This window comes from Hyaena hyaena, unplaced genomic scaffold (assembly GCF_003009895.1).
Source record: "Hyaena hyaena isolate Hyena2069 unplaced genomic scaffold, ASM300989v1 scaffold_911, whole genome shotgun sequence".
Classification (NCBI taxonomy): domain Eukaryota; kingdom Metazoa; phylum Chordata; class Mammalia; order Carnivora; family Hyaenidae; genus Hyaena; species Hyaena hyaena.
This window is the reverse complement of record NW_024081542.1, coordinates 331,915-357,541: the sequence shown is the minus strand read 5'-3', so window position 1 is coordinate 357,541 and position 25,627 is coordinate 331,915. Positions and strand designations below refer to the sequence as shown.

Sequence of the window (25,627 nt, the reverse complement as noted above, 5' to 3'; positions counted from 1 at the left end):
GCATCAAAATGGTCACAGGATCAGCATGGGGGAAGCACCACACCCACGGAGGGAAGGGATTGATGGTGACCCTCTGACACCACCTGCCACACCTGCAACTGCAGAAGAGCCACCAGCTGGGTCCAAGCTATGTCACAGGTCACAGGAGAATAAAGTTGTTTTAACCTGCTCAATTTTGGGGTGGTTTGAGATGCAGCAATAGATGCCTGGGACAGAAGTTGGCACTTAGGAGTGAGATACTGCCACAGTAAAATTCTTTTTTTTTTTTCCAATAAGACTGAATTTTATTTTTCTTCTCTCTTGAAACAATGAATTTTCATTACAATAAGCATATTGAAACATATTACATTATGTAGTTATCCATCCAAATCATCTGTTTCAAAAGGATTACCTTTATATGGACGATTTAACTCCCAACCCAGGTACCATAACTAACTCCATGGATGCCACGGTAAAATTCTAAAATCTGACACAGACTTTGGAGGAGGCAGCAGGTGGACCCTGGCAGTGAGAACTCGGCTGAGGGAGGCTGGAGGAGGGAGGCCATATTCAGAATTGGCAGGAAAATGGCGAGCCCATGGCCCGCAGTAACACGGAAGACACAAAATGTGTCTAATGATCTGATTTTCCTGGCAAAAAAGGTTCAAGGCCAATTGGCTTTGCTCAGTTAGGCTAAAGTGAGATCAAGGAGAGAACGTACCAAAGAAGTAGCTATTCCATGCTCTGGCAGCAGGTGGATGAGGTATTTCCAAGTCAGGTCTTACTACGTTGGAAAGTCAAAACCTTTTCTCGTTCTCAGCCTTTACAGGTGGCAAAAGGTTCTGAAGGTGAAAGATGGCATCATGGTAAAGATTAAATCCAGGGTAGCGCCTGCAAAATATGAGGGTAAAAACGTGGGAACCTGGGTGGCTCAGTCAGTTAAGCATCTGACCTTGGCTCAGGTCATGATCGCACGGTTCGTGGGTTCGAGCCCCGCGTCGGCCTCTGTGCTGACTGCCAGCGCAGAGCCTGGAGCCTGTTTCAGAGTCTGTGTCTCCCTCTCTCTCTGACCCTCCCCTGCTCATGCTGTCTCTCCCTCAGAAATAATTAAAACATTAAAAATTTTTTTTAAAAAATATGAGGGTTAAAATAAACTCAGGGGCATGGTTGTATGATCCCTTGTGACGATGTCTGAGGATTTCAGGTGGGGGGTGGGAAGTCCTCGTAGACCCCACCAGCCACACAGAAGGGCTTCTAAAAATCTTGAGGTCATCGTGACACAGCACCTGACTCTGCCCACAGTAGAGAAAAACCTTCTCAAAGACATTTATGGTATAGTTTTTGTCTAGTAAAGCGAATTGTATACAATTTGACATATAGAAATCCACAGTTGTTGTTGTTTTTTAAGGGCTGTATCTGCTTGAACTAAAATGGACAGTTTGAAATAAAAGGTGTCTGGGCCCCTGCTTTCTACAGGCAGGAAGTAGACTGACGAAGTCACTCAGCTGCCAACACAGGCTGTTTCCTATGGAAAAGGGGGTCACTGCAAGTGCATGGCCCAGTGCCCAGAGGGAACTGAGAACGCTAAAAACAGTAACCAAAGGAGCCACTTGCAGGGAGCAGACGAGCCCTGATGAAGGAATATTATGACAGGTGTTATCTGGATTCCAAAATTGCCGTGGCCCAGTGACTGAGGGCACACTCCCCCTTTTTGAATGGGGGTGCTGTTCACTTAAACTGTGCCTCACCCCCGAATGCTGGGTGTTGGGGGCTGACAATATGCCTTTGGAGCAAAAGGGGCCCCATCCAACGTGCCTCAGCCATCTGGTCCTGTTGCATATCAGTCACTGGATTCCAAGCCTAATGCCTTGAGGAGATGGTGATTCTGGAGCCACTTGGAGGCACACTCTTCACAAGGGAGGATTGTGAACTGGAGGCCAGAGGGGGGCCTGGGCGAGTCGTCCCCGCAGCGAACCATCCTGCGGACAGCCCTCCTACACGGATTCTCCGCTTGCCCTCACGACTTGCTTTGGCCAGTGGGATACTAGCAAGGGTGACTCAAACAGAGACCAAATAAATGCTTGTACAACAGGACTTGTCACTGAGAGCACAGCCTCCATGCTAGAAGGAAGTCCGGCTATCCTGCCTGGCCATGCGGGAATCCCTGAGTGATGAGACATCACACAAAGACAAACCACACGGAGAAGAAATTCCAGGGACTTTCCAATCCAGTGCAACCAAAGGAGGGATGAAACTGACACCACGTGGAACAGAAAACCCCAAGCATAGAATTGCAGAGAATAATCAATGCTGTTGTTGTTTTTAATTAAGTTCATTTATTTAGGGAGAAAGAGAGAGAGGAAGGGAGGGGCAGAGAGAGAGAGAAAATCCTGAGCAGGCTCTGCATTGTCATCGTAGAGCCTGATGTGGGGCTCCAACCCAAGAACCGTGAGATCATGACCTGAGCCAAAATCGAGTCCGATGCTTAACCGAATTGGCCACCCAGGCGCCCCCCTAAATCAGTGTTTTAAGCCACTAGATTTTGGAGCGGTTAGTTGCACATCGGTAGGTAACAAAAATTATAGTCGTCGTCAACAGCCACAGCACTCGTGATCTCAGGCCCACACGTCTCTGGCTCCCACCCCGTCCCGCTGGCCCACTCCCTCCAGGGCTACAGCTCCTGCAACCCTCTGGATCCCACGGGGGGGGGGGGGTCCAACCCACTGGCCTCGCCCCGTCCGGCGTTCTCCCTCCTTGCCTCAGTCAGCTGTAATGCCATGCGTTGGCACCGGGGTGACTCTTTCAGAACCCCACCCCTGCCCCCACCAGGCACAACCAGCGTCTTGGCTAAATCCTGCCCTTCTCTTTCTCCTTGCTTTCTCTGCACCAGCCGAAATAGGCTGGAGAAAAACACAGTCACACTGAGTGGCCCCTACCGCATCTTCCTATTCTTTCCTAGCCAGTTACATCCCTCCTGAGCCTCTCTCTTTAGACTGCCAACATTTGTTCCCCTTTCCTCACTTTCAACTGATGACTGTTTTCTACTTATTTGAGAAAGTAGGAAGCTCCATCAGCAGAGAACTCCCTTAAACTCCAGCCTCCACACCCACTTGCCTTTCAGAACCTTTACATAAGTCAGACTCTCCATACTGAGCTGAGCCGCCATGCTCCTACCTAACCTCCACCCTCCCTCCCCTTGCCAGTGATTCCCCTCTATGGGATCATTCCTGTTGGTGAGCAAACATCTATTTCCTCTCCCAGAGGATAACCTTCTCTCGACTTCCGTTCTCTTTCCAGCTTTGGCCCCATTTCTCTGCTCCTGTTTTTAGCAAAAATGCCTCAGAAGAGGCATGTCTGGGGCCTCCAAACCTCTCCTACCGTTCCCTTTTAACCCCTCCATGGGACTTAGCCTGCCATCACTCCATCAAGAGCTGTACTTGTCAAGGCAACCAATCAGTTCATTGACTAATTCCCAACCCTAACCTTACAGGACCTATCAGCAGCGCCGGACCTGATCCCTCTCTCTTGCACAGTCTTTACTTGGCTTCTGGGCTCCCACCCTCTCCTGGTTTTCCTCTTACCTGACATCTTCCTTCTCTTTCCTGGCTCCTTCTCTTCCCAACCTCTCTTCCCCCTTGATAAGAGAGTACCCGGGCTGTCTTTGACCTCTCCTTTCCTCTGGGTGCACTTTCTCCCAATGTGATCTCATCGCTTTAAATGCAACAAATGTGCTAATGAATGCCAAAGTTATACCCTAGTCTGGACAGCTCTCCTGAACTCTATACTCATATATTCAACTGCCTTGCAACCTTAACATGTAGCATGAATGAGAAATTCATTTTTATTTTACTAAGCCACTGAGAATGTGGGGTCGTTACTGCAGCATGACCGGGGCTCCCCTGACTGCTACAGAACACTGGCTCCACGAGTCTAAACACTCTAGCTCCGGCTAGCTGCTGTATTCACTTGCTAAACAGCCTTCCTGCTTCCAATACCCCCACCCCACCCCCACCCCCGCCCCCCACCCCACCCCCACCCCCGGCCATAATCAACAGCTTGATTCATTGAAAAGCCACTGACTCCTCTGTTCAAATCCTCCAATGGCCTCACTTGTCTAAGTCCAAAAGTCAAGGTCCATGTAAGAGCCTACCTGAGCCCCTCTGGCCCCTCACCTCTCTGACCTTGACCCCTGTTTCTGTCAGGCACTCCCGTGGACACCCCCACTTTTTCAAACATGCCAGATGTTCCCAGCTCAGGACCTTTGCACTGGCTCTTTCCCCAGATGCCCACATGGCCCTCCCTCCTTGCACCATTCAAAGTGACTTCTCAATGGGGCTTACCCTGCCCACCACCTTCCCTAGGACCCCCAACTCCCTAATGCTGATCTGCTGTCGTTTTCTAATGTGGCACTTAACTCATCACGGGCCTTTTCTGCCTCCCTCGCTGAACTACGACCAGGGAGGGGTCTTGTTCTGTGCACTGGTATAATGCGGGGGGAGGAAGGTGAAAGCCCAGCTAGGGTGTCTGCCAGGACACAAGGGTGGCAGCCCTCTAAGCCCTCGGGCCCCGGAGGTGCCTGTTTAGGAAGGAGCTGGACCGAGCTGATAAGCGGCTGGCACGTCACCCCACCTTAGTTAACAGCCTGAGGCCCAAGGAAGGTTGGTGTAGCCTGAGGACGGGCTGTGCGGGGAAACCGCGGGCCGCCGTGGTCCTCACCCGGGCCGGCGAGGAGGAGGTCGTGGGTGGCCAGAGGAAGGGAGGCGGCCGGGGGCGCCGCCAGCGGGCAGCACGCTGGGCCGGGGCTCGGGTGCCTCCCGCCCGCTGTCTGCGCCCGGGGGACCGCTCCGGGGAGCCGCAGCGAGCCCGCCACACACCCCAACCTGCAGGCCCCCCGACGGCCCCGGGGCGTGGAGTCAGGCCGCCCTCCGCACGAGGGTTGCGCGCCGCGTCGAAAGACAGGAGCTGGGCCAGGCGTGGGGACGCGAGGCCGGGCTAGTCGTGCAGGCGGGGGCCGGGCGCGGGGGCCGGCGCTAGGTCCGAGCCGCGAGCGGGGAGCCGGCGGCGGGCAGCCGGAGCGCGGCGCCCTCCACAAAGCTTCCCGCGAAACTGACGTCGCGCGGGGAGGCCGCGCCGGCACCGCCCCCGGCCGCGCCCCTCCCCCGCGCTCCCTCCGCTCCCCAGTGCGCCGGCGCAGCCGTTCTCCTCCCGTTGGCCACGGCGCGGCGGCGCGCGCCGGCCGGCGCCGTGCGCGCCCCGCAATTGGCGGGACGGCGGCGGGCGGGGGTGTGTCTGAACCGCGCCCCGCCTCCGGCTCCGCTCGCGGTGGTGCGCGCGGCGGCGGTGGCGGCGGCGGCGGCGGCGGCGGCGGCGCGTGGCAGGTCCGGCGGGCGCCAGGCGGCGGCGGCGGCCCGAGCCCGGCCCAGCCTCGTCCCGCCTGGCCCGACCCCGGCCCGCCGACCCGGCCCACCCGGCGCGCCGCGGCGCCGCCCCGGCCCGGCCCCGGCCCCGGCCCCGGCCCGGCGTCTCCCGAGGGAGCGGCGCCGCCGGCTGAGCGCAGGCCCGGCCATGACCGACTTCAAATTGGGCATCGTGCGGCTCGGCCGGGTGGCCGGGAAGGTGAGCGGCGCGGGGCCGGGGGTCGGGGCGCTGGGACGCGGGCGCGGAGTCGGGGGGGACGCGGGTCCCGGCGGGCGGGCGGGCGGGCGGCGTGTCCCCTCGGGGCAGGAGGGGGCCGGCGGCCGCGGGCAGCGCAGCGCCCTTCTGAGGCGGCCCGCTCGCTAGGCGGCAAGACGGCCTGTGTGAGCCTCGGTGCCTGCCGGTCCGGATTGGAGCCCCGCGCAGGTTTACACGCGGCCGGCGGTGGCCGTGTGGACCAGCCTCAGGGGGCCTCCCAGAGCAGGGCCTCCCTCTGCTTCTCTCCCTTACCTGGCCCCGCCCTCCGCGTGTTCGAGGCTGGGGCTTTCTGGCACCTGTGGGCATTGAGGCTTGGCTGTTTCCAGGAGCCGGCCGGCCGTGCGGCTGCACCAGCCACGGACCTTACCCTGGATGGGAACCCTGTTCCCATCACCAGCGGCGGAAGCTTCTGGTGGGAGAGAGGAGCAGAGGCAGTCAGATGAAGGTAAAACCGACTTAGATCCTAGAAAAAGGCTTTCTAAGCAAGAGTGAGACTAGTCCGTCCGGGGGACCGTTTCTCGCCTTTCCAGCAGGAGCACTATGGCTTTTTGCCTAAGGGAAGGGTGGGCTCCCCGTCAGCTCTGAGACCCCTTGTAACCCAGTTACTGGTTGCTTTCATATCAGACCTTAAAACTTTTATTTGGAACATTTCAGAGAGAAAGTTAAACAAGTCAGTGAGCACCTGTGTACCGACCACCTATCTTAATAAATCACCATCAGTTGAAATTTTCTGGATGTTCTGCTTCAATCCCGGTCCTTTTCTGTGTTCTGAGGAAGCCCCTGTCTCTGGTTAGGTTTATTGACATTTAAAACAGCTTTAGAGGTTGGCTGCTCGGTGGTACTCTGGAGTGAAGCCTGGTGCCTGCTCCTCTGGTAGTGCTGAGTGGGGCAGAACCACCGGCCGTGCAGGGCAGGCCGCCCGTGCCCCTCGCCTGCAGGCCTCATTTAGCTTGAAGGGGCTGTTGCCTGTTGCTAATATTGTTGTAACCCTGAACGTAACATTTTGAAACGTGGTTGATTTCCAGACCAAGTACACACTGATAGATGAGCAAGATATCCCACTGGTGGAGGGCTACTCCTTTGAGGTAAGGATGGCTGTTCCTTTGCTCGCCTGCTTTCAGTCACGCCTGGGGAGGAGCATGAGGGGTGGGTCTTATCCTCCGGGAGGGCAGCCTGGCTTTTGCTGTCCAGTGGAGCCCCTAACCTCTGTGACACTTCCCCCCCACCTTCACCCTGGTTGCTGGCTCTTTCTGAAAAACACGTGGAATTGTGTCATGTTTGTTATCGAATGTTCAATTGGACAAACCTTGGCTCCTTAGGAGACTGTCTGGTGCCACCTCACCTTTCCTCTGGCCTTGGCCCCATTGTCCCTCTGTGCCCTAGTGCTCTCTGGGGACCTGGTACACTTTTATTTCAGCCTTTCATGCTTTTATAGCACAGATGATTATTGAACAACATGACTTTGAATTGCACAGGTTAACTTATACGTGGGTATACATAGTCCAGTACTGTAAATGTATTTTTTACTTGTGACTTTCTTGTTTCGTTTTTTAAATGTTTATTTTTCGTTTTTGAGAGAGGGAGCATGCTCCCCAGTGTGGGGGGGGGGGAGGGGCAGAGAGAGGGAGCCGGTGGATCTGAGGTGGGCTCTGCATTGACAGCAGCGAGCCTGATGTGGGGCTTGATCTCAAGAACCTCAAGGCCATGACCTGAGCCAGTCAGATGCTCAGCCAACTGAGCCACCCAGACGCTCCTCCTCATGTGTTTCTTGAAAAGGTGGTTGTTTTTTTTCCTAATTTTGTCTTGTAAGAATGTAGCATATAACACATGTAACATACAAAAATATTTGTTAATCAGTTGTCTGTTATTGCTAAGGTTTCTGGCCAACAGCAAGCTATTAGTAGTTAAATATTGAGAAGTTAAAAGTTACACGTGGATTTTCAGCCATGTGGGGGCGTACCTCGAGGGTCAACTGTAGTTACTTGTTCAAGCCTTTGTTTTTCTTCCTGAATTGTGGGCTTTTTCTAAGAGTAGGAAAATTTATTTCTCTGTGTCCACAGTATTTTGCAGAGTGGTCAGTAAGTGAGTGAGTATTGGGATATGGGGTCTACTTCTCATGTCTTGGGGCCTCTGCAGAGCTCCAGGTCCCAGAAGCAGGCCTCATATATGTATCCTGACTTGTTTGTTTCACTTAGTTTCTTTCTTTTTCCCCTCCTTTTTAATTTTTTAAAATGTTTATTTATTTTTGAGAGAGAGAGAAACAGAGCACAAGCAGGGGAGGGGCAAAGAGAGAAGGAGACCTAGAATCTGGAGCAGGCTCCAGGCTCTTGAGTTGTCAGCACAGAGCCCGATGCGGGGCCCAAACCCATGAACCATGGGTCCATGAACCCATGAGATCATGACCTGAGCCGAAGTCAGATGCTTAACCGACTGAGCTTCCCAGATGCCCCTTTCACTTGATTTCTTTAAGAGGGGTTCCAAATGTAGCTAAGAATCAGAAGCTGTTTGACAGACCTTTTCCTTGCTCCTTCTCAGGCCCGGATGGAAGTAGACGCAGATGGAAATGGTGCTAAGATATTTGCATATGCCTTTGACAAAAACCGGGGAAGAGGGTCAGGAAGGCTCCTTCACGAGCTGCTGTGGTAGGTGTTTTCAAGCTGCTTATTTCCTATTTGGGTACCACGTGAGCCCTGATGTGCATATGGGGCCTGTGGCGACACCTGCCCTCATTGACAGAAGGCGCTTTCCCTGAGTCGTGCCCCCCTACCCAGCCTTCTTAGTTACCATTGGGTCATTGCCACTAACCCGGAGGAATGGCTCATTCGCATATTGTACCACTAATGGGGCAGCCTAAAAGTATAGTTTTTGCTCAGATACTTGCTCCAGACACAGTCTCTTCTGGAGCAGGGTGGGATCTGCTCCCTCCAGTGGGCTCTTGCTGAGCCTGTCGGGATGTGAGGAAAGGACTGCCTCTCCTCGGTGTGGCTGCTGGAGTTCCAGAATGCTTGGGACAGCTCTGATGGGGCATTCTCCAGGTTGGGGGTTCCATCCTTGGCTTCTGACAGCCTTGCTCTTAAATCAAGGGGCTGGACCGTCATCGTGGTCTATCTTGTTTGGCCACGGACTGACATCCTTGGATTCCTCTCGGCATCCTTGCTCCTCATTGTCCCCATCAGTGTGATGAGGGGCCGGTTCAGATCACATGGCGGAAGTCTTTGGGAAGGCCAGAGGAAGCCGATTGAGAGGTCTTGTTTTCTAGGGAGCGGCACAGGGGAGGCATTGCTCCTGGGTTTCAGGTGGTACATCTCAATGCTGTGACAGTAGACAATCGCCTGGACAACCTGCAGCTGGTGCCATGGGGCTGGCGGCCGAAAGCGGAGGAGACGTCCAGCAAACAAAGGTGGGGCTTCTCAGGGCGGGGGGAGTCGGCAGAGGTGCCTCGAGGAAGGTCCTCCTCCAGGCTCTTGTTACTACGGGGCTCCCATCTCCACTCTGATCTCATGCTTCTTTGGGAGTGGAGACCTTGGCTATTTTCCCTCAGAGTTTTCTCTCCTTGTTTTCTTCGTGGGGATGGGATACCTTTTTGATAATTATCTTTTTGATGTTTGTTTGTTTTTTTTAATGATTGTTTTTAAGAGAGAGAGAGAGACAGACATAGCACAAGCAGGGTAAGGGGCAGAGAAAGAGGTAGACACGGAATCCTTTGAGGTGTCAGCAAAGAGCCTGATGCGGGGCTTGAACTCACAAACCATGAGGTCATGACCTGAGCCTAAGTTGGACGCTCAACCAGCTGAGCCACCCAGGCGCCCCCTTGGTTGGTTTTCTAACGATTGGCTCTAGCGGGGAGAAGAGCTGCCGGGGCTGGATGCCTACACATGGGCAGGATTTCTGCTCTGTGTCTCTGAGAAAAGTTAGACATCGTCATCTTAGGGATGCCTCCTGTACACACACGTGCATCCTTCTGTCATGCTTTTTGGCTAAACACCCAGGCAGTGGTTTAAAAGAAGCAAGACCGTGTGGTTTGGGGACTCTGCTGCTCAGCTTCTGCCTCTGCCTGGTCCTGAAAACAGTGCTTCTGCTCAGGCTACTGCAGGCGTCCCCCGTGGGCGAGTGGGATGCTCTGAGCCAGTTCCCATGGCCCCAGGAGCAGCCTGGGTGAGAGCTTCATGGAGGCCTTGGCAAGAGCTGGGGAACCAGCAGAATGGAAGGTGGGAGCTGAAGTAAGCCAGGCTGTTCCTGGCCACGTGTGCATCATCTGTGGTCTCACAGGGGCTCTTTGGGGCTCGGGCATGTCCCTGGGCCTCTGGGAAGGCTCTTTCATCAAACAAAATGAATGTGAGGTTATCTGCAGAAGGAGCAGCTCTGCAGGCATATCAGTGTCCACGGTAACCCCCTGGCTTGTCCAACGTGGACGCTTGTTCAGTGTGGACACTGGGACCGGCCCCGCCTCCCCCCAGCACCAGACCGGTTTCCTTCTGCTCCCCGGAGGCGTGGAGGGAGCTGCCCACCCCTTCAGCCGCAGCGGATCTGCTCCTGCCAGGAACTCGGCTCTGAATTGTGACTTTAGGCCTCTGTGTGACTCATGGTTTGGCCAAGCTGTGGATGAACCTTGTCACGTTTCTTCACCTGAACACTCTTTATGGTCACAAGATAAGATAACCACAACTGAGAATACCTGATTGGAAAAGGATCCACTCCATCACAAGCTACCCTGTCTGGTGGTCTCTGCTGGGTCGCGGCCTGGCTGTCCCCTTCTCTAGGCCATTCCCGGGAGGCCCAGGACAGGCTGTGCTCCTGAGACTCTGTCCTTTGTGTCATCCTAGGAACCAATCCAGTGGGGCCATCCTTAGTCTGTCGGCTAGGGGTTCAGACCCTCACTCCACTTGGCGGTGAGGCAGAGCCAGCCTGAGTGCGGCCCAAACTGCCAGCTGGCCTGGGCTCCACACAGCGGGTTCCCGTGGTGGGACTCCCCTGTCTGTGAGGCAGGGAACGTGGTGCTGTGGCTTCTCCTGGGCCTGCACCTCCCGCCCTGCTTCCCTTTGGCGGGAGGGGCACAAAGGCAGCTCATCCATGGTGGGGGCAGGCCTCTTTGTCAAGATGTGTTTTCCTCCCTTTCTGCTTTGAAGAGCCAGCTGGAGTTGAAACTTGCCTCTGTCGTGTAAGACTTCATTGAAGGGCTCCGAGGGCACCCTGTACCCTCCTACATCCTGACTCTTCCCCCCTTTTTTTCCTTTTAAAAAACCTTTCTTATTGTGGCAAAATACATACAATGGTTATTACTCTTAGCCATTTTTGGACGTTCATTTCAGTGGCATCCAGTGCAGCCGCATAGTTGTGCAACCGTCCCCACCATCCATCTCCAGAACTTCCCCATTAGACACTGAACCCCCATTGCCCCTCCAGCCCCTGTCTTCCTACTCCATCTTTGGATCTGAATCCTCCAGGATTTGTCTTTATGTGATGGGCTTAGCACTGTGTCCTCAAGGTTCATCCATGATGTAGCTTGTGTAGGGATGGATGTGCATCCTTTTGAAGTTTGGATGATATTCCGTTATATTTATGTACCACGTCGTTCCCACTCATGGGTTGATGGAGCCTTTAGTTGTTTAGGTTAGGTTTGTTTATGTTTAGATCTTTTTGACCCATTTTGAGTTCATTTTTGTATATGGTATTAGATGAAGGTGACCCTATCCCTTCGTAGCCCTGACCCCCACGGAGGGTGGTAGGTTGGAGGGGGTGCTAACCTGCTACTTTGCTCTCGAAGCACAGGCGGTGGCTTCTTTGCAGCCTGGCAGCAGAGGGAGCTGCCAAGCTCCTTCACCTGCCCTGCCTAGCCTGCTCTCCCCTGGGGTCTGTTAGGGTGCCTCCGTTCTAGCAGCAGACGGGATCCTTCGGTCGCAAGCTTCTGGTCCACTCAAGAAGATAAGTGTGTAGAAAGATGTAGAGCAGCTCACAGCATCAAATGGGAGGTTGAGCGGCTGGGGCAGAAGCAGGTGCCTCTGGGACCTTGAGCAGGGGAAGGGCTGCCGGGCTTTGCTCACGTGCCCAGGCCTGGCCAGGCCCCCGTCCCGAGACCGCACGCTCTCTGTGCCTGCTGCGTGCCTGTCAGTCCCAGATTTGGGGAGATCAGTGAGGGAGGGAGACATAGTCCTTCTTAAACGTGCTGCCTACTTGATGTCGCATACAGGTAAGCCCTGCTCCATAGTAGGGGTGGCCCGAAGAAGAGTCAAGTTGTCCTAAGAAAAACTGGGGTAGGGATACCCTGAGCACTAGGAACCAGCAGTCTGTCTTGCAGTCAGCTCATTGTCATGTCCCTGTCTTGACTGTGTCTGGCTGGAGTATACTGAAGCATCTGCTTCTCCTTTTAAGGGAGCAAAGCTTATACTGGTTGGCGATTCAGCAGCTTCCCACGGACCCCATAGAAGAGCAGTTCCCTGTCCTGAACGTGACGCGGTACTATAACGCCAACGGGGACGTGGTGGAAGAGGAGGAGAATTCCTGCACCTACTATGAGTGCCATTACCCTCCCTGCACGATGATCGAGAAGCAGGTACAGGTGCTGCAGTGAGTGCCGGCTCCGGCCCCTGCGGGCCTCTCATGCGCCCTCTCCACCGCGGCCACTCTGCCCTCCGGCTTCAGTGTGTGGGCTTGCCGGGGTCTTCTGATTGCAACGTAGTGTCTGCCCCCCAACCAATTCCCGGGTGTGACCGTGAAGCCACGGTTGTCTGTGTGTTCTTTCAGCTCCGGGAGTTCAACATTTGCGGGCGTTGCCAGGTGGCCCGGTACTGCGGCTCCCAGTGCCAGCAGAAGGACTGGCCCGCCCACAAGAAGCACTGTCGGGAGAAGAAGCGCCCCTTCCAGCACGAGCTTGAGCCAGAGCGATGACCTGGCTTCCGGACCTTCCTTGGGCGCAGCAGACACAGACTGGTGGTTGACCCGGAGGTGCTGAAGAAGCCAGCGATGCGCACCCACGGCAACTGCCGCAGAGGCCCCCTCGCCATGGGCACCTCGTGTGGGCACGGCACTCCCCTCAGTGTTCATCTCCAGGCAGAGACAGCTGGGGAGCCTCCCACCAGGACGCTTCTCATTATTTATATGTTAATATGTTTGTAAACTCATGTACAGTTTTTTTGGGGGGAGGCAGTGGGCGGGTTAGAAATTACAAATAGAATCATTTGCTGTAATTCTTAACTGGCAAACAGTTGGGCCACACATTTAAAAAGTCTAAACAGTGTGTCACATAGTGGGAGCTCCTCCCGGACAGCTGCCGTCCCGAGGAGCACGGCCTGCATGGGGTCGCATCCACAAGGCACAGTAAAGGGGTGGAATCATCGAGTGCCTCTGCCGTGCTCTGCTCTACTTTTTGCCCTTCCTGCTGCTGAGGTTTATTTCTAAGAGAATCAGGGTGCTATGGGGGTGAGGGGTGGAGGTTGCCTTTACCTTTATTCCTGCGCGGGGGGGGGGGGGAGGCAGGTAGGGAGCGTGAGTGAGACCCAGGCCTGTTCTTGTCCCGGGGCAGGAGTTGCTGGGGGTGGTGGAGTAGGCAGGCATGGAATGTCCTTTGCCCTGGCACAAGTAAGTTCTCTTAATTTACGTGCTGGGTGGTGGGGAGTTGAGCTCTGCAGGTCCTGCCTATGAATTGGGGCAGCCAGGGTGGGTGAGGGTTGCTTTCCTGTCCACTCGGCTGGGCTGCCTCTCTCATTAGGGAGCCACAGATGTCTGAAGGCTGGCCAGCGTCTTGTACACCTCGTAGAGGCCCTTGCGGCACCGAGCCGGGCTTTGTGTCTGGGACCTTGCTGGTCCTCAGATCCAGCCAGCCTGCCTCCTAGAGGCTTTGCTTCCTGGGAGGATGAGGCTGCCCATCCCAACTCTGAGTATCTGTCCTGGGCTGCCCCTTGCCCCACATTGGTCCCAACGGCTCCTACGTTCCCTTGTGCAGCTCTTCTGCCATCTCCCAGTGTGTTCCATCCGCCCCGTGTGTCTTCATTGCTTTCCTTAGCTGAGGATAGCCTCTTGGTGGTCTTGGTTTGTGAGTTGAGCTGCTGGTAGGTTCTTTTGCAGTCCTTGGAGTCCTCTTGGGCAGTAGGTCTTAGCAGGACTGAGCAGTCAGGTGAAGGCAGAAAGCAGGGAGCAGGAGGGCTCCCCACCAGGGGAGGGTCTCTGAAGGCTAGAGAATCCCGCATGCCCCACGTACGTTTTCACTGAGTAGCTCCCCTTGGACAGTCTGGGTGAGGTGCAGCATATCTTCTACATCAGGGACATCTTTGCTGCATAGGTGAAGTCTGCTCTAGGTCCCTCCAGACCCTAGGTGGAGCAGCAGTAGGGACTCAGAAACCTATTGGGGAGGAGGGTATGTATTATCCTGAGAGATCATCAGTCCTACAACAGCACTTGGCTTGAGCCCTTGGGGTGTTCCCAGGGCTGGTATAATTCCTGCTTCCGGAGGCCACCTCTGGTCGGGACTGTTTGGGTATGGGAGAACCCAGGATTGTCGGCATGTTGGGGTTTGGGTGGTCTCCCAGGCGTAAGGCCTTGAGTGTGCTCAGGCAGTGTACTTTCAGACCAAAGGTCTCCTGGGAAGAAGAGGCACCAGATCACGGGCTACGGTTTTTGCCTGTGTCCTTTGTGGCCGGCCACTTCAGCCTGTCTGCATTCCGTAACCAGCACACATTACCCTGCAGTCATCTACTTGCCAGAAAATTACATTGAAAGGGAAGCACCAGGGTCTCAGCAGGCCTGCAGGACACCACACTGGGTCCTGACACATGACTGATGTGTTCCACGTCACAGGGCTCATCAGGAATAGTATTGGTCTGGGGATCACTGCGCCACGAAGCTGTTTTGAGCAGGTGCTGCTGGTAGCAGATCCCTGTCCAATAGGGCTGCATCCCTGTGCCGTGTAATCTCTACACCCAGTGTGGGACTCAAATTCGTGACCCCGAGGTCTAGCGTTGCATATTTTACCAATTGGACCAGACATGTGCCCCTTGACCATTCCTTGTAGCAGATACAAATGTGTGGTTCAGCCATATCGAAAAGTCCTATTGCTTCTGGACCAACCTTTTCTGCTTCTCTGCTTGAGCTGCTGCCTCACAGCTGTGTATGTAACCATCGCCCTACTTGGACACAGGCTGGGTTACCCAGGTATCTATGTGGATTTCAATGTCAGCGTGCCCAGCTACCTGGAGCCATCATAAGTTAGCACTCAGCAGATGGCTTCAGACAACAGTGTATCATCCCTGTGGTGGAGGTCAGAAGTCCCAGATCAGTGTTTTGGCAGGATCATGCATGCTCCCTCTGAAGACACATGGGAAGGTGTGCCTGTTCCAGGCCTCTGCTAGCTTCTGGAGCTTGGAAGGTGGCAGTATGGGTTCTAGGGGCAGCCCTTGCCGTGTGGATGCATCATACCAATCCTCTGGTTTTACGTTTTCTCTGTAGGTCTCTGTCCTTGAGAGACCAAATCACCCTTTCATAAAGATAGCAGTCATATTGGACCAGGGCCCAGTGTAATGACCTCATTTTAACGGGATTACCTCTTTAATGGCCCTGTTTCTAAAGGTCATGTCCTGTGGTGCTGTGGGATAGGACTTCAACATACTTTTCTGGGGAGACCATTCAATCCATCCTTAACAGTGTCTAAAGCATGCTTTCCCCAAACCTATTCTGTAGAATATGTTAATTTTCTTGAATGGCAGCTGCGCCTACTCAGTCTCCCCAACGAGATCGTGACTGTGCTGGGTGTCCTCCCTTACATTCTGAGTCCGAGTGGCCCGCAGAGCCCTGACGCTGTCTACCGTCCTGCCCACCACCTCAGTGCGCCCTGTCTCCTCCACTGTCCTGGTAGGTGGGACTTGGCGTCCACGGGTGGGCCGCACTTCATGCCCCGCCGGCAGCCCTCTACAATGGACATGAGGGGCAGAGGGCAGCCTCAGGACTGACCCTGGATTGGGCTCCCTGAATGTCTAGGTCCTTAGGTCACCCCCCGCTTCCATGCCGTTTTTCTCTTCCTCTGCGACCCCCTCCCCGGCTCCCCTTCAGGGCCCAGATCTCCTGCGACTCAGGGGGACACCACTGTCCCTCCAGATGCCCACGTCTTCTGCCAGGGCAAGATGCGCGCCCTGGCGCGTGGGGCCGCGGAAGTCCGTCGGCCGGCAGGGGGCGCCGGAGCCCAGCCTCGCGCGCGGCGGCATCGACGGCCGGAAGTCCCGCCCCGACGCCCCGGGAAAGGGAAGGATGCGACTGCGGAAGTAGAAAAAGGACCGGCCCCGCGAGCATCTCTTCGCCGACGCCGTCTTCGGTCCTGGCCCCTACCTCGCGCTCAGCGTCGACCTCGGGCCCGATCCCGCTCTCATCCTGGCCTCGTCGCCCGGCCCTCGCTGCCCGGTCCCCGCAGCCTCGGACGCTACTGCGTCCTTGTCTGACTTCGGGGCGTCCAGAGGTCGCGTGCAGCTGTTGCGCGTGGTGGACACGGAACACACCGCGGACTCGGTGGAGTGGTGCCCGTTGGAGGGCCGCCGGCACTTGCTGGTCTGCGGCACCTACCAGCTGCGGAAGCCGCAGGGCCCGCCCGCGGCCCCTAAGAGCAAGGTGCGCGGCGCCTTCCCGGCCGCCGGCGGTCTTGGCCGCGGCCTCTAGGTCCGCGCTCCCCGGATGCCGTTTCTCAAGCAGCTAAGGCCCCAGAGTCAAACTCTTAGGAGAGGTCGCAGGAAGGAAGACACGGTGCTTCAGAGAGGCAGAGCCGACTGCGGAGGTTGGGACGTGTCTGGCCTGCTGTGGGGGGAGGCGGGGCCGGAAAAGTCTGTGCAGTCACACGGGAGATGAAGCTGTGACGTTGGCTTTGTGGCCAGAAGGTAGGTTAGAATGGGCATCTTGAGAGTGCAGTGTCCCTTATATGCAGACGTGGCTCAAGCTTAACGAATGAAGCCTAGAATAGAAGAGAAGAACGGGAATTGGGAGGAGCTGTACCTAATCTCTTGAAGGCATCTATTCAGATGCAACCAGGACACTATTAAGCATGAGACCTGGCACTCCAGCAACAGGCCTAGGTCAGGACGCTTACCGGCAGACTGGGCCCTGTGGTGACCCTAACCATAGCTGGTCCCTGTCAGCCCACGTAGAAGGACCATTCTAGGGGCTGCTGGCTGGCTCAGTCCGAAGAGCATGCGATGCTTGATCTTGAAGTCATGAGTTTAACTGAGCCCCACATCCGTGTAGAGATTGCTTAAGTAAATACAACTTAAAAGATTCTGTGCCGAGTCCAGCAGTTTATCTACTTACCCATTAATCACATACAAAAGATGAGACATTTGTCCAGCTCAGAAAATCAGGTGCTTCGAGGCAGAGTTCCAGAGCCTCGGCAAGGCTTTTCTTTCCCTTGATTCCTTTTTCCACCAACTTGGGTTCCTCGGTATCTATTAGGGTAATCAGAGAACACATCTGCATTTTTTTGTAGAGTGGACTCGACGCCGACGAGCCTCAAATCCGTTTAGGTCGTCTCTACTTGTATAGTTTCAATGCGGACAGCTCTGCTTGCCCCGTGCTTGAGATCCAAAGAAGAGATGCTTCTGCAATCTTGGACATGAAATGGTATAACTGATAACGATTCCTCCTGTCTGGGATTTGTCACAAGTATTTGTTCATTTAATCGGGAGCCTGATGCATGTCAGCATTCAATGAGATGGGGAAATGTCTGAACTTTGGGTTCATTTCTTTACTGTCCTGCCCACCTCTTGGCGTTTGGACGCTACTGGAGACTTGGGCTCCTCTCATTTCTGAGTCCTAGGGTTGGTATCAGCCTGGGAAGTGATGATAGTTCTCTGATTTATAAGCTGGGGAATCTGGAACGGGACTGCAGGCTACAGCCTAACTTTGGAAGTGAAATTTACCGTTACTGAGGTGCATAACGTTCGCCTGTGCTCTGGTATCCCTTGTTCTGACTGGCATGTGAATTCTCTCCTCAGGTGCCATGTCCCGGTGGCCGGCCATGCCCTCTTGGGTGTGGCAGATGCTGGTGGGTCCATAGAACTGCTCCGCTTGGTGGAATCTGAGGTCAGTGACTAGGGCCAGGAGTTGTGGGGGTGGAAAGAGTCTGAATAGGAAGAGTTTGGGCAGGAGGCTGTGCTGATATAAACCTTTTTGTAGGATGGTTTCTGTTCAATGGCAAATCGTATCGTAAAACATTCTATTTTTTTAAATGTTGATTTATTTGTTTTGAGAGAGCGTGAGGGAATATGAGTGGGGGAGGAGGAGGCAGAGGGAGAGGGGGAGAGAGAATCCCAAGCAGGCTCCATGATGTCAGTGTGGATTCCGACGCGGGGCTCGATCCCACAAACTGCAAGATCATGACCTGAGCTGAAATCAGGAGTCAGAAACTTAACTGACTCAGTGACCCAGGCACCCCTGTCATGAAGCATTCTAAATTAGCATGCAGTCTCTCTCTCTCTCTCTCTCTCTTTTTTTAATGTTTATTTATTTTTGAGAGTGAGAGCAAGACTGCGTGTGAGCAGGGGAGGGGCAGAGAGAGGGAGACACAGAATCCGAAGCAGGCTCCAGGCTCTGAGCTGTCAGCACAGAGCCCGACGCGGGGCTCAAACCCATAAACCGTGAGATCATGACCTGAGCGGAAGTCGGACACTTAACCAACGGAGCCACCCAGGTGCCCCAACATGCAGTCTCTTAAATTATTGGGTTCTGCATTTAAATCTGAGGAGAGATCAACGTATGTGTCACCAGCAGAAGGCTGAAGTGACAGGGTATTTATTCGCCTGTCAGTGGATCTGAAAGTTCCTCTGTAAGGAAAGCTGGACCAGCATTCTTAGGTTGATGATGCTGGGGCCAAGAATAGCGATGAATTTCCTGTGTGAAAGTGGTGTTTCTCAGCCACACTTAGGAAGGCATATGCTTCCTACGTGGCTTTCTCAGAGCATTTGGTGTTGATGAGCACCACGCATTTGCAAAATGACTGCATCTACTTGTTGGAAGAGGGAGAGAATGGGGAAGTCCTGCAGTTGAGGGAAGTAAACAGCCCACAAGGCCAAGCCCGGACTCAGAGAGAGGGACACACACTGGGACAGGGGTGCAGGTGGGACTGGAGCACGTCCACTTGCTATTGGCTTAATGGCAGCTGAGGGCGTGTGTATAATGGGCCTCACAGGCCAGCTGAGAGCAGCTGGCCTCTCTCAGGAGTGAGGGAGGACACATCCGAGGAAGGCTGTGGGCCCGTCAACTAGGATTCTGAGTAAGTGATAAACCCCAGAGAGGACTTCAAGGAAGCAGCTTGCTGGGAGCCTTTTGATGGAGTTAAGCACCGTTCAGGTTGCTTAGGTAATAAAAAAGAAAAAAAAACTTACATAAATCATAGAAAACAGGAATGACGTTAATGGCTAGTTGTGGTTTCTGAAAAGGAAGCTGGAGGAAAGAGCAGAGTATCTCTGTCCCCGGAGACAGAAGGCGCCAGCATCCCTGAGGCTTGAAGGGGTGGAGAGTGTGTCCTAGAGGTGCATCTCGGAGCCCACGTAGGCGGTGTGATGGACAGCGAGGGCGTCTGAAAAACAGATCCGCTTCCCCCAAGGTCACATGTGTGAGAAAGCCCTCCTGCAGGCGTGTCTGCTGGAGGGCAGGGGCCAGTTCCCCTGTGTCTTCTCATTCTGCTGTGAATGAGGGACTAACCCGTTTTGTTCACCTAGTATGTGATGGAGGACTGAGGCCTACCTGGGCTCCAGGAGTGGTCTTTCCAGGGTCCTGGGCTGTTTCCCTTTGGTAGTGGTGTTCTCTCTCCACTAGACTGCTTACACACTGCAGCCGTCTTCCGGCTTTGCCCTGGAGAAGCAGTGTCTGGCCTTGTCTCTGGATTGGTCCATTGGGAAAACTGGAAGGTAAGAGCCGGCGTTGGTGAGGGTTCCCGTATTTCCTCTGAGCATTCGTTCCTCTTTTCCTGCAAGAGAGAATTGAAGCCTTGCACCAGCCTTGATTGTGGCTTCCTAGACTTGGGAATGTCACTACTGGTCTTTATCTAAAAAGAAAAAGTTCCAACCTTTTAGGTAAACAAGACAGCGTTTTCATCGAGAGAAGCCGACATGGGTTTGTCTTGACAGATTATATATGTGGTAGTTTCGATCTCTACCAGATGCCCAAACCCCTTAACAGGCACATCCGTGCATCGGGCCCACGGAGAGCCTCCCGGGACACGCCTCGGATGCCACCAGTAGGGAACCAGAGGGAGGTGATGAGTTTGGGTCACTGAATAAATTCAAACTGGGTTTCTCCATTGGTTCTCGTGTCTAGGGCCAGTGACCAGCCCTTGAAAATCATCAGCAGCGACTCCAAGGGTCAGCTCCACCTGCTGGACGTGAATGAGCAGGGGCCTGGGCTACAGGAGGTGGCCACGTGGCAAGCCCATGACTTTGAGGCCTGGATTTCGGCTTTCAACTACTGGCAGACAGAAATCGTTTATTCAGGTTGGTATTTCTCCACAGGGGATCGACCCCAGGAGGGAGGGAGCAAGCAGGTGAGGCCCAGGTCAGGGCTGTAACTCCAGACATATTGGGACCTTGAAAACCCTTTGTGGAGACTGTGTGCTCTGGGGTAAAAGCTGTACTTGGGACTCACCACTTGGCTCCTCCTTGGGAAGCAAAGCGCACCTGGCTGCAGGCATTGCAGGGTGTTGGGGGGCACCCCCAGTGCTGGAGCAGCGGGAGCCCTGCCTCCTGCTGCGCCTGCTGTTTGATCTCTGGCCGCTGCTCCAAGAATCCAGGGTCCCCACGTTTCCCGCTGCCTTTTCTGGGTCCAGTGTTGACCTCGTCATGTTGGATTTCAGGCTGTCTACTCCTCTTTTGGGTCCAGTTTACCTTCGCGAAGAAAAGCCCGAGAGGGTTAGGGTTGCTTTCCGGACCTTGTGAGTGCTGTGCATGGGGCGTGCTGATGTGAGGGTGAGAAATGAACAGGCCTGGAGGCTGCAGGAGCCAGGTAGCTGAGCAGCCTGTCTTCCCCGGCAGGAGGGGACTCCTGGGAGATGGGAGGTGAGGGGCGGGGAGCATTGGCCTCTAGAAGACAGAAGGGGAGTCGCTGGATTTGCAGGGAGGCAAAGAAAAGATCTGACCCTCTTTTCCTTTTGTGTCTAGTTGCTGGTGGTGTGCTCAGCTCCGCGGGAGCAGCAAGGCCACGGACGCTCCGTTAGATGGTCAGGAAGCTCCGTGGCCGGCTCCGCTCTGGCGCAAGTCCTCGGTGGCGGCCACCGTGCCTGCTCCGGGGAGCGCCTCTGAGCAGCACTCACGCACTGACCCCCTCCTGGCGCAGTCTTTTCTCCGCCTTACCCTGGGCTTTCCTCTTCCTGAGTGCTGCTGACCCCTTCCCTCCACTTGGAAGTGCTCGTCCTCTGGCCTGTCTGGGTGTTTTCACTCTCCATTGTCGCCGTTAGGGCTCCAGCTGCCGTCTCTCTCTTCCAGAAACACTGCGTTGTGGTTGCTTAAGCAGACCAGTTTTTCTTTTTTTCCTTTTATTTTCCTTCTTTCTTTCTTTTCTCTTTCTTTCAAGGAAATTTTACTAATTTATTTTAAGTAATTTGTGCACCCAACATGGGGCTTGAACTCATGGCCCTGAGGTCGAGAGTTACGCACTCTTCAGACTGAGCCAGCCAGAGCCAGCCACCCTAGACCTTTTTTTCCCCTGAGCTCTTGATTCCTTTATCTTGCCAGCTACCACATATTCTGCAAGGATGCTTCCTGGGGGTGGGGTGACTTCGGCTCGGGTCATGATCTCACGGTTACTGAGATCGAACCCCGCATCAGGCTTTGTGCTGACAGCGTGGAACCTGCTTGGAATTCCCTCTCCCTGCCCCTCCCCTGCCTCTGCACATTCTCACTCTCTCACACACTCTCTATCTCAAAGGTAAATAAACAGTAAGAAAAGAAAAAAGGATGCTTCCTGGGCGTTTCACACGTGGATCCCGGCCAAGCCCTTGTCCCCGTGTTGTCCTGTTGCACGTAGCTCCTACCTCATCTCCCGACCCCAGCGCAGGGTCCGGCTGCCCAAATCGGACACTGGCATCCCCTCACCTCTTCCAGGAGCGGGAGACCTTTGATTCTTCTCTTCTAAGCATCTCAGAATTGGCCGTCTCTTTCTCTTTCCACCTGTTGGGGGCACTGTTTCATCTCTTCTCCTAGCAGAGCCCTGAACGATGGCCCTGTATTCATTCTGAGCCTTTCCAATCGTGCCCCCACACTGTAGCTAGAGCTATTGTTTTAAAAACCTGCAAACACTCAGTTGAGTGTTCTACGTCACCTCAGGTCATGATCTCAGGGTTTGTGGTTCAAGCCCCGTGTCGGGCTCTGTGCAGACAGGTCAGAACCTGGAGCCTGCTTTGGATTCTGTGTCTCCCTTTCTGTCTGCCCCTCCCCTGCTCACACTCTGTCTCTCTCTCTCTCATAAAAATTCAAAAATGTTAAAAATACGCAAACGTTATCACACTTTGGTCGTGGCTAAACCCTTGGTAGCTTCCTTCTAGAACACTTGTGCGACCCCCCAGCGAGATTGTGGATTTGCATATCAGGTCCCTGCCTGTCTTTCAGCCTGGTTTTGTGTGATCCCTCTTCCCTCACATATTCCGTGTTCTCTGCAATCTCCGTGCTTGACTAAATTATTCTTTTCTCCCCCAGCCTCGGTGTGAGATCCCGGGTTGGTTCTGCGTTTCTGGCAGGGCCCGTTGTAGAATCCTGTCCCGGAGGCACTGGCGCAGTGTGGCCTCTGGTCGCTGTTCAGGCACCCTGCTCGTCCCCATCGTGACTAATGCTTACCTTCCCCTGACAGCAGGGCCCTTTATGCATTTTTTGCTGCTGCACTGAACAGTCTCAGGGACCACAATAGATATTTAATTTCTTGTGGGCTTTTCATTCTTGCATTAGTCCTACCTTGAGACTCCGCTAATTCAGGGCCAGGCGTCGTGGAGGCTGTGATGTTGTAATTCAGCCCCAAGTCGTTTATTCAGTAAATGTTTGTTGAGCACCTAATATGTAGCATGCGCCACTCTAGGTGCGTGAGATGCGTGAGCTAACAAGACAGGCAAAAGTCCTGCTTTCCCTGAACTTACACTGAGAGGAGACAGGCAGTGGTCATGAAGCAGAACACAGGAGGGGTGAGCAGAGGCCACAGTGGCTCAGGGGTGAGAAGTGCTTTGAGGAGAGGAAAGGTGGGCCACGGTTGGGGGATTGGGGTGCTGTGGGCAGGTGTAGACCATCCTGTTATAGAGCATGGTCACAGGGGGCAGAGGTAGGGAGGGAGTGAGCCTGCTGCGCTGGGACAGCAAGTGACCGTGTGGCCAGAATGGCAGGAGGTGGGTGGCAGAACAGAAGGTGAGATCAAAGGTCATAGGGCCTTGCGGGCCTAAGGAAGGGCTTTGGCTTTGGCTCAGCCTGAAATAGGAGCCATAGCAGGATACTGAGTGGGGGGTGACGTTTTCTGACTTAAATGTTGCAGAATTGAAGGGGATCTTCTTTCCTAACGTGTCCAGCGTAGACTGCAAGGGCGCGAGGGCCGAGCCTGAGGACCTGCCGTGCAGACGGTGGCAGGAAGGCCAGACCGTGTTGGGAGCAGTGCCCGCGAGGGGAACGGGGCAGGACTTTGGACGCCTGTGTGAAGATGGCTCGTCAGGATGTCTTGGTGGATGCACGTGGGGTGTGAGAGCGAGACCCGTGTGTAAAGAAGCCACTACCAGCTTTCTCCGCGAATTTGTGCAGAGTTGAGGCTCACCTGCAGGCGTCCTGCCTGGACGGGAGTTCTGTTGGTCTGCTTAGTGGCCGGTCAAGTCCGTCCTGTACCCCGTCCGTCCGTCCCGGGGGTCTGCAGCGCGCTCAGTCAGCGTGTGTTGCGTGGGTGGGGAGTAGGGTGGAAGGTGGATAGCTGCTGGGTGGGTATATGGAACGACACATGGTTGAGTGGACGGACGGACGGACGGACGGACAGATGAGTGATCAGACCTAGGTGTTTTTCTTGTGCTCCTCTTCATCCTCCCTGCAGGCCCTGCTGCTTAGCCTCTCCCTTCCTTCGCCCTAGATCTTGTTGTTTTCTTCAACTGGTTATGGATTAGGGTGTCAGTTCCCTATTCTTCCCATTTTTTCAGATTCCCTATGACGAGCACAGGGGCTCTTTTCACTGCAGGGCTACCAAGGGCACCCCCCTCTGAGATACATGGGGGTGTGCTGAGGTTCCAGAACCTTAAGAAGTGGTCGTGTCTGCGGCGCCTCGGTGGCTCAGTTGGTTGACTCTCTGACTTCGGCTCAGGTCTGATCTCACTGTTTGTGAGTTCGAGCCCCGCATCGGGCTCTGTGCTGACAGCTTGGAGCCTGGAGCTGCTTCAGTTCCTGGTTCTCCCTCTCTCTCTGACCCTCCCCCACTTGCACTCTGCATCTCTCTCTCAAAAAATAAACGTTAAAAAAAGAAGTGCTCATGTTTGCTGCCTCCTGCACGCAGGTCCCATGCAGAGTTCCCTGATGTGGCTGCTCCGGTTTGCGTCACCGGGCGCGGTGGTCGCTGGAGCCTGAACAGAAGCCACTTTAGCCACGTGTGACCTGAAAACTTTTACCCTAACTTCTCGTCCTTCCCTTTCGTTCCCATAGGCTGAGCCCATCAGCCTTGCCTGTCTTCCCTGCAGGTGCCCCCTTCAAGTGTAAACGCAGCCACAGCACAGGCCTCTCTCCGAGCTGCTGTTTCTGGAACTCTTCCCGCCTGGGGCCGACCTGAAACCCCCCAGGAGAAGCCCTCCCTGGGGGTTTACTTGCGGGCATAGGTTCCCTCCCTGAGAAGCGGCCGCTTCCTGCTGTCATTGCCATCGTCAGCGGGCGTTTCTGTTTCCCCCCAGGTGGGGACGATGGCCTTCTGAAAGGCTGGGACACCAGAGCACCTGGCACATCTGTGTTCACTAGCAGGAGGTAAGTTCATCAAGGGGCCGGCCCTGGGCCTGCGACACCAGCCTGCCCGCCCCTCCTGGCTGCTGCCCTCCGGAGACCTGTCCCTGCGCGTGCGCCCGCTCAGGCCTTGCACTTCTGCCTGTAGGCACTCCATGGGCGTGTGCAGCATTCACAGCAGTCCCCATCAGGAGGGCGTCCTGGCCACAGGAAGGTGAGCGAGTCCCTTTGGGTTTGTGCACAGGGGACCATCCTGCACCTTTTACCTCATTGTCTCACGTTGACCGTTGCAGTGCTTAATGGGACCAACCCTTTTCTTGATGTTTGTTTCTGAGAGAGAGAGAGTGAGCACGCATGTGTGTGCGTGGGCGGGGGGGTGAGGCGCGGGGGGGGCAGAGAGAGAGGGAGACAGGATCCCAAGCAGGCTCTGTGGTCTTAGCACAGAGCCTGATGTGGGACTTGATCCCCTGAACCGTGAGATCATGACCTGAGCCGAAATCAGGAGTTGGACATTTAACCTACGGAGCCACCCATGCTCCGCCAATTGGACCAGCTCTTAAACCGGAGTGTAGGTGGGGCGCCCGGGTGGCTTAGTCGGTGAAGCGTCCGACTTTCGCTCAGGTCACGATCTCGCGGTTCGTGGGTTCGAGCCCCGCGTCGGGCTCCGTGCTGACTGCCGGCTCAGAGCCTGGAGCCTGTTTCAGTCTGTGTCTCCCTCTCTCTCTGACCCTCCCCTGCTCACGCTGTCTCTCTCTCTCTCCTAGAAATAAATAAAAACATTAAAAAAAAAAAAACTGGAGTGTAGGTATCTGGGCTGGGAAAAGGGACTGTGTCCTAGAGCAGTGAGTAGGATGGGCCTCCCCGCGAGATGTTCCCCTGCCACCGGGGGACCTGGGGGGTAAGTGGGCATTGGCTTTCCCACATGATCCCTGTGCAGCTACGACGAGCACATTCTACTGTGGGACACTCGGAACATGAAGCAGCCTTTGGCAGACATGTCCGCGGAGGGCGGAGTGTGGAGGCTCAAGTGGCATCCTTTCCGCCACCACCTCCTCCTGGCAGCGTGTATGCACAGTGGC

At 54.9% G+C, this 25,627-nt stretch overlaps 2 protein-coding genes across 2 annotated transcripts in view; both read left to right on the top strand.

Annotated features, from left to right (window-relative positions):
• The first annotated feature begins 5,442 nt into the window (after positions 1–5,442).
• ZMYND19 (zinc finger MYND-type containing 19) lies at positions 5,443–12,988 on the top strand. Its single transcript, XM_039220774.1, has 6 exons — positions 5,443–5,595; positions 6,678–6,737; positions 8,188–8,294; positions 8,912–9,052; positions 12,022–12,202; positions 12,394–12,988. The coding sequence occupies exons 1-6, from the start codon at positions 5,545–5,547 to the stop codon at positions 12,535–12,537; spliced, it is 684 nt and encodes a 227-aa protein (XP_039076705.1). The 5' UTR covers positions 5,443–5,544; the 3' UTR covers positions 12,538–12,988.
• DPH7 (diphthamide biosynthesis 7) overlaps positions 12,613–25,627 on the top strand; it is a 19,641-nt gene continuing 6,626 nt past the window's right edge. The window contains exons 1-9 of the mRNA XM_039220782.1: positions 12,613–12,664; positions 15,691–15,791; positions 15,904–16,239; positions 17,105–17,238; positions 17,613–17,700; positions 19,435–19,526; positions 19,936–20,108; positions 24,503–24,572; positions 24,697–24,762. Of these exons, the coding sequence (XP_039076713.1) occupies positions 12,613–12,664; positions 15,691–15,791; positions 15,904–16,239; positions 17,105–17,238; positions 17,613–17,700; positions 19,435–19,526; positions 19,936–20,108; positions 24,503–24,572; positions 24,697–24,762 (1,112 nt within the window). The remainder of the gene's footprint in view (positions 12,665–15,690; positions 15,792–15,903; positions 16,240–17,104; positions 17,239–17,612; positions 17,701–19,434; positions 19,527–19,935; positions 20,109–24,502; positions 24,573–24,696; positions 24,763–25,627) is intronic.